Below are 8602 nucleotides of genomic sequence, written 5' to 3' on the forward strand. Positions count from 1 at the left end.
AAAGAAAGAAAGAAATATTGTTTGTTTGTTTGTTTATGTTTCTGGTTAAGAAAGAAAGAAAGAAAGAAAGAAAGAAAGAAAGAAAATACTGATCGTTAATGTTTGTTTATTTAAGTTTCTGGTTAAGAAAGAAAGAAAGAAAGAAAGAAAGAAAGAAAGAAAAAGAAAGAAAGAAAGAAAGAAAGAAAGAAAGAAAGAAAGAAAGAAAGAAAATACTGATCGTTAATGTTTGTTTATTTAAGTTTCTGGTTTAGAAAGAAAGAAAGAAAGAAAAAGAATATTGATTGTTTATGTTTGTTCATTTATGTTTCTGGTTAAGAAAGAAAGAAAGAAAGAAAGAAAGAAAGAAAGAAAGAAAGAAAGAAAGAAAATACTGATCATTAATGTTTGTTTATTTAAGTTTCAGGGAGGGAGGGAGGGAGGGAAAGAAAGAAAGAAAGAAAGAAAGAAAGAAAGAAAGAAAGAAAGAAAGAAAGAAAGAAAGAAAGAAAGAAAGAAAGAAAGAAAAAAAATATTGTTTATTTATTTAAGTTTCTGCTTTCATGGGAAAATTCTTTTTTTTTAGAGATACACTGTTTTTTTTTATCATATATTTTTCATTTGTTTGGTTTTTTCTTATTTGTTAATTGAGGACATGTTTTATAGGAAGCTCTGTATTCGTTTCAGCATTTTCACTGTTAAAATCTTATAGAGAAAGAAACAAACGAAAAGAAACAAACAAACATGCGCTTGTTTATTTTGCATGATCTCTAAAAAAAAAAATAATTTTTGAAAACATTTTTTGGAAATTTTTGGAAATTCGTTTTCGTTTCAGTCTTTTCATTTTTAAACACTCCACCATCATCTCTCTTCTTAAAGTGATGAATATTGTTTGTTTGTTTGTTTGCTTTAATGGACGAATGAGGATATATATTTTATGGCAAGCGCTGTATTTGTTTCAGCGTTTTCATTTTTAAGTCCACCAGCTTCAGCCAGCTGCTGCCAAAATCACTGAATATCCCTTTAACAGTTTTGAAAGAAATCCATTTTGCTCATTTACAAAATGCCTTGGCAGCCACACAAACCTAAAAGCAGAGCTCAAAAGTGATCAATAAGCAAAAAAATAGCAGGAAACCCAGTCTGAAAAATCCTTCATAATCACAGTAGTACCCTGAGGGTGACATGTTGCTCTCATTGAGGTTAATCATAGACTTGTATTCTCTAATGCAGAACATTTAGTGAAAGACTTGTGAGCTCTGCACTTTGAAGAAGAATCTGAAACCTTGCATTCAATTAGATTCAAATTTTTTCTCAGCAATGGATATTAGGTTAACTCTAATGAGAGAGAGGGAAAAAAAACCCTTCATTAATGTGGCATAACCTAATTACGTACTATTTTCACATTGTAGTTAACATTCCTCCTGTCAGTGCTACACATGCTTGTGTTAGACACAATAACAAGAAATAATGAACAGAAATATTAAGCAGATATTTTAAAGCTTGTATTTTTTTTTTTTGGCTTAATCTGTTTTTGCAGAGTGCTATTCACTCTTTGTATTCTACTATATTTTAATTGTGCCTTAAAAAAGCTTTTTTTATGGAAATAGACTGTTTTTTTCTGTACATTTGTTTATATATATTTTTTTCTGTATATTTATTTAAAAGAGCTCTTGTTTTGTTTCTTCTGTACATTTGATTCACTGTGTGTTTTTTTTTTTGTACATTTATTTATATTTTTTATTTTGTTTTTCTGTGCATTTTTATTAGTTTTTTTTGTTTTTCTGTAAATTGTTTTTACAGAGTTTTTGTTTTATTTTTCTGTATATTTGTTTATATCTTTTGTTTTTCTGTACATTTGTTTAACAAAGGTCTTGTGTCTTTTTCTGTACATTTGTTTTAGAGTTTTTGTTTTGTTTTTTTGTGTCTTTGTTTTATTAAGTTTTTGTTTTGTATTTTCTGTACAGTCATTTTATAGAGCTTTTGTTTTTCTTTACATTTGTTTAATAGAGCTTTTGTTTTGTTTCTTCTGTGCATTTATTTGATAGTTTTTGTTTTGTTTTCCTTTACATTTGTTTAATAGACCTCTTGTTTTGTTTTTGTGCATTTGTTGCAAATATTTCAAAAAATTCTGATCTATTGTTTTGAGAGAAGCAAGGCAGACGAGTAGAGTTTGACGGTTTTTTGTTTTTGTTTTTTTTATTTCTTCTTCAGACGTTTTTAGACCCATTTGAATATTTTGTTAGGATTACGTAGGAGACTGTAATGACCATGTAAATGTGTGATGACTGACATGCCTGCATTAATGGTCAAATAAAACTCCCAGAGCGCATAATCTATGTAGGAGTGAAGCCATTATGAAAAAAAACAAACCTTTATAATGCTAATGCACTCAGAGAAAAGGGAAAGTGATTCAGGACAGCATATCTTTATTTAGAAACCTTTTACACCTCTCTTCACCTCCCTAGCCTCCGAATAAAATGTACAATTTTTAAAGTGGCTGTCTTAAAAAATAAAAAGTTTCTGCCCCTGAGATCTATGTCATAGCAGTTACTAATACCTTTGGGGGTAGTTAGAAAACTTTTCTCAGCAAATAATAATGAAGTCAGCAAAGGTTAAAGCATGTCAATTGCACCTTATCTATCAATATCGAAATTGATAAATGTGTTCTACTAACATAGCATTACTAATTTCCTGAAGGTCCTTCTAATGACTTACACACTCTTTTTTACCTTTTCTTTTGAATAGAGATCCAAATCAACCGGTACCACAAGACACCAAGTTCATACACACAAAACCCAATCGGTTTGAAGAAGTGGCCTGGTCCAAATACAACCCCAAAGATCAGCTGTACCTTCACATTGGCCTGAAGCCAAGAGTTCGAGACCACTACCGAGCCACCAAGGTGGCCTTCTGGCTTGAACTTGTGCCCCACCTTCACAACATCAATGAACTGTTTCAGTATGTCTCAACTACTACCAAGATCCCACCGCAGGACACTACGCCCTTCCCTTACACCAAACGACTAGGTAAAACCTGGCCGTCCACAACACGCCATCCAGGAATACCCCCTTCGAATACCAAGCAAACCACAGATCAACGCAAAGGCAACGATCTTGTCGAGGACTCCGCTGTGATGATCGAGACCAAACGTGACTACTCGACGGAGCTGAGCGTGACCATCGCGGTAGGTGCGTCACTGCTCTTCTTAAACATCCTGGCCTTTGCTGCACTCTATTACAAGAAAGACAAGCGGCGCCACGAGTCGGGTCGTCGTGGTACCAGTCCGCAACGCAATGCCAACTCCAATGCTAACGACGTTTCACGGATGCAGAGTGACGAGCTTGCATCGTTGCAGATGAAGCAGCAACAACAACAACTGGAGCAACAGATTGAAAACGAGCACCGGCATGAATGTGAGGCGCTGAGGCTTGGGTGCCCACCTGATTACGCGCTCACGCTCCGCCGATCTCCCGACGACGTGCCGCTCATGACACCCAGCACCATCACTATGATTCCGAGCTCTCTTGGTGCCATGCAGCCCTTGCACAATTTCAACGCCTTTGTTGGGACTCAGAACAGCACCAACCTCCCCCATGCTCACTCCACCACCAGGGTATAGCTGCACGCTTTCAGAATACCTTCAGACTCCCACCTCCTCTCTGTACTATTCTTAGGAAGTCAGGGTTGGTTTACTCCTGGCATCGAGCTTAAGACTGAAGTCATGGATGAAAAACTGCTCCACCTGGAGATTGATTCTCAGTGGATAAGATTATTTTGCTACACCTTCTTAAAGAATATACCAGTCCAATATGATGTATTTGTCCGGGAGAAAAAGTGAACGTTGCTTAACTTCACACTGTTTTCGGAGCCAAGTGGAACAGGAATATTTTACCAAAAGTAATTCTGGACTGTTTTGGACTAGTTTGCTTGCACAGGGGACACTTAGAACCTAATGACAAGAGTCATCAGGGATCTATTAAAGCTCGGTATTGTTTATCCTATATCAAACAGTGTAAGAACACTGTATTTTGAACAGCTCTACTTTTTCCGGCACATATTGGACAAGGGAACAGAATTCGAAAAAAAAAAAATCTCCCAGCCTGAAATGTATTTATGACAAATTTGTAAAGAAGAGAATTCTGTACATAGCTGTGAGTTAAAAATCCAATACTAAAGAAAATGCTTTTATTGTTGTTTTTGGTTCAAAAATATTACTATTAACAAGCTTGTGCTTTTTGTTGAAGTGACTGTATATATTCTGATCATAATCATCGTTTTACTTTTTTTTTTTTTTTTAAAAAAGAAAAAAAATGGTTTGTGTTCACATTTCAACTGCAATAGTAAAAAAAAAGGAATACTTATTTCAACACACATAACCATAAAAGTGTGCTGTTAGTGGTCTTTCACCTTTATGTCCAGTAAACATAGTTTGTTTGTTCAACAGCAGCTTCATGCATTGACCTGGAGAAATGGAGGAAAACAGTGTGCGATAGTGTTTGGCTATTTGTGGTGAGTTATGTAGGTTTTGTAGTTTGTCTTTCACGTAGTAGGAACGACGAGTTAGCTGGAATTGAAACACTGGCCAATGGGATCGGTTTTGTTTTAATGACTCACATAATGGCTAGATTGGAAATGCTGGCAGCGGCGGCGCTCAAGCATGGTCCGATGATAAATTTCTCACGGTCAGTTAGGTTCCATATTGTTCTAAATGAGAGAAATAGTGCTTGGATTCCAGGTGTCATCACAAAACAGCTGAAAACAGCATCCTGTGTCCCCAACAGCTGTAGGTCATTCATACCATCTGCTTCATTCTGTATTTTTATTTCCATAACTTTTCTGTTACATGCACCACTGCCTGAACTGAAGACGTGGCCAGCAATGTACTGTTTAGAATAAAAATGGGCAAAAGAAATAGCCCAGGCAGTGGATTTTGCTCTATTAGTTGGATATGTTTGTAAAGAAGTATATGTTAGATATTTCTACTTGTCATATGCTAGCAATATGTATTGTGCCAGGCTTGTGATATTTTTGGGTTACAACGCAAGTGAATGAATGTAAATAAAAATAAACTATAAATGATATTAAAAAAAAATCATTAACCCTAATATTTTAGTTCTGCATCCTATAAGAGAGCTTGGAAGCGCAAGCAAAGATAAAAAAAAATAAAAAAAAAAGCAAATTGAAATTTATAAAGTTACCTTTGTATATTGAATCTAAGATATTCATCATAGGCCCTTCAACTGTCAATAATTCAAGGGTGAAGTATAGGATTCTACATAATAGTTTGTCTTATATTGTTTGCGGTTTTTGCCTTAAGTGATAGATGATATTTCTGGCTGGACACCTATATAATTTTTTTCTGCAACGTTTCTAATAAAAATCAATATTTTCTAACTTGGTGTCTGCATATGGACTTTCACTGTTGAGTAAAATGTAAAACCATCATGGTCAGACATTTGCTTTCATATGTAATATCTAATATAATATATTATATTAATAATCTCATATATTTAATAGAATCTTTTTTTGTTGTTGTTTTTGTTGTCTTGTACTTGAGCCTTGGTAAGTGATTATGGAGTGCTCACCAGCCTAAGTGGGAACTGCTAAACATGTTTAGTTAAGTAACGCTTAAAGCGTTGTCAGCATCCGAGAGACTTATTATTGGAGTAAATTACTGGTGCAGGCCAATTTAGAGAAATGAGTTCAGAGCTGCCAACATTGCTAACAAGAAAATCCAAGTAGTCAGAGAGGGAAAAAAAATTACCACAAATGCCCCAGCATATGTTGCTGGAGACAGCGCCAGCATAAACTATTAGCACCACATTCTAACCAATGCTTTTACCAAACCAGAGACTATAGACATGTTCAACTGGTTTCTATTGGCTCCCAAGACTAAAGGATTTACCAATAGTAGCCTCCATCAAGAGCAAGTGTCTGGATCCTTTCACCTTCTGCGTATCAGCTTTTCCGTTTTAAGTTTTCATGTTCAAATTTACATAAAATGACACAATCCTACAGCTAAGCCTTAAATGTTGGCACCTTTTGTGTGTGCCTGGGGTAATCCATGTTATCTTGTTACACTTAAAGGAAGATCTAAAATCTCACTATTGACAGCTGTGTCCTTTACAACTTATTCACAACACTCTGCTCCCCTGAGTACTGACACCTGTTTCTTGTTTATTTACTTGTTAATGAATGCATTCGTACTTCATACTTGCAGTGTGAGATTATAAAGTCTTACTAGAGTATCACTCAGCCCTAGTGGCTTGGTGGTTTGCGGCTTGTGTCTTAGTTGGACCTTAATCACCACTTTCCATGAAACACTCTTTACACTGGTGAGCAGGTTCCAAGCCTAATGGAGGTCCAGCGGCAGGATCCCGCGCTCCTGGGCAGGGAGCTGACCCAGCCACTGAAGAGTTAACTCTCCATGCTGGTCCCAAGCCCGGGTTAAATGTGAGGGTTTCGTCAGGAAGGGCATCCGGTGTAAAAAAAAACTGTGCCAAATCAATATACGTGGACCAAATGATCAACAACAACAACAACTTTGTAGAGAAGGTTTCCACCATGCTGAGATTGATCCTAACTCTCCGTCCAGTCTTCTGTCTGCTACTGAACCTGCTCCTGAGTCCATTTGACAAATACAGAGGCTACATCCGTTTAGGCCAGAGATGCATGGCCAAATCCTAGACAGGCTTACTAGATCACGTATGTCTTGTTTCTGTCTAAATCCCAGTACATGCATCTGTTTATCTTATTTTCTGTCTAAACTTCCTAGTGAATGCTGAGTCAAATGGAAAGGGAATACTGCAATATTTACCAAAAGAAATTCTGAACTCTTTTGGATGATTATGCTTGCACAGGGGGCACTATAGAAGGCAGTTTGAAGGCATCAAAGTATCAAGGATCCATCAAAGCTTTGTACTATGCATCTTATATCTGATATCTTCAAAATTTCATGCAGAGACCAAAAGGATAACTACAGTAAGTATGTCTCATTTCTGTCTGAATCCTGGTACATGCTTCTGTTTTATCTTAGAAGCAAGGACTAATGTTTTGCAGCGAGTGATGAGTAATTTCTTTCAAAACCAACTCAACTGTGCTTTTAAACACTGGTTACATAAAAAAATAAAATGATTTACCAAATGGATGGCAGTAATTTCTTGTACTTTTCTTAGCAACCAAGATCACAAAGGCTTATTGTCAGGATATTGTTCATTACTTCAGTTTTATTTGCCCTCACTATGCAAAGTGTGTGGAAAAGTGAAATGTTAATAACTTACTAACATGTAATCCCACATCAAACAAGGTTCGGGTCTACACAGTAAGGCAGACACCTGAATTAAATTCCATAGTAAAAACAATGTATCAGTACAGTGGAACCTCGGTATACAAATTTAATTCTGTCTGGTGACAAGTGAAACTATGTATTGCGAAACAAATTTTCCAATAAGAAATAATGCAAACGTATGCGCAACTTAGTCAGGGTTCAGATTGTTCATATGACGAAAATGCTTTGTATGCCGATGCAAATTTCTTGCAAAATTTCAATCTTAAGGTAAAATTTGTAAAGGAGGGCATTCGTATGCTGAGGTTCCACTGTATTCAGCTCACACCCAGTGTTCCAGGTATAGGCTTTGGATCCACCATGACTCTTTTAGAAACTAAATAGATTAAGTGGAATAGTTGGCCAGCATAGCTTTCCTATAGACAAATAGTTTTATTCAACCTTTTCTACTAATGACTCAGGCCCAGTGGGTTTGGTGATTCATATGAAAGTATATCTCTCTGTGTACTGGTTTTGAGAAAGAAGTGGCAAACTTCATACATATGTAGTTGCCTAAACTCCTGAAGTGATCCCTGCCAAGCTATCCATTGCCATTGCCTGGTGGTCAGCTCATGCAAAACTACCATTAGAGCAACAAACTTGGTGTCAAAGTGGATGCTTCATTTGAATAAAACACCAGGCCTCCAGTTGCCAACAGACACGTTGAAGTTAAATGTATCTGATGCTGCTCCCCACAATAGCCCCAAGCTGTACTGTGTGGGCGCAACATCTGCAGTAAAGACCAAGCCTTTTATTCTTTCAGTATGGAAGAAAAACATTCCTAACTGGAGGACTGTTGAAGACAATCTTATGCAAATGAAGATTTGATTTAGAGACGGGTGCTTTTGTTCTCTTTTGGAGGTCAATGGATTCTTAATCAGAGGGCACGGACACCAGCCCATCATCAGCATAAAAATATCTCTCGATGAACTTGTGCATATCTGAACATATCACGTTCACTTGCTTTGGCAGCTTGTCTGATTCTGTAGATGGCAATTCTGTAGACATGAACCTGTATTCAGTACATTTCATGGTTTCATTGTTGCTGAGCCACAAGAACCTTCAGAGTTCTTTTTTGTGGTAGTTCTGTATCATGTAACAATTGAACATTCACTGAATATCAGAAGTAAATGCAAGCAGCTCTTTCCTAAAGAGGATCAGAACTCAGAGCAAGCTATTATCAAGATCTGGGCATATAATCAGCACACTGGAGCTTAAAAAAAAGACCAATTTAATCTGCTCAGACCTTTGACGGTGGTAGACTCCAAATTGGTTGGTACTGGCACTCCTTATTCTTCT

The 8602-nt window shown here is 36.6% G+C and overlaps 1 protein-coding gene across 2 annotated transcripts in view; it reads left to right on the forward strand.

Moving 5' to 3' along the window:
• The window catches only part of nlgn4xa (neuroligin 4 X-linked a), an 81930-nt gene extending 76557 nt beyond the window's left edge, over window positions 1-5373 (forward strand). For both annotated transcript variants that reach the window (XM_058380885.1, XM_058380886.1), the window contains one exon: window positions 2725-5373. In XM_058380885.1, coding sequence (XP_058236868.1) covers window positions 2725-3598 — 874 coding nt within the window. In that variant the 3' untranslated portion in view covers window positions 3599-5373. The remainder of the gene's footprint in view (window positions 1-2724) is intronic.
• Window positions 5374-8602: the final 3229 nt, after the last annotated feature.

Source organism: Hemibagrus wyckioides, linkage group LG26, assembly GCF_019097595.1.
Source record: "Hemibagrus wyckioides isolate EC202008001 linkage group LG26, SWU_Hwy_1.0, whole genome shotgun sequence".
Taxonomy (NCBI): domain Eukaryota; kingdom Metazoa; phylum Chordata; class Actinopteri; order Siluriformes; family Bagridae; genus Hemibagrus; species Hemibagrus wyckioides.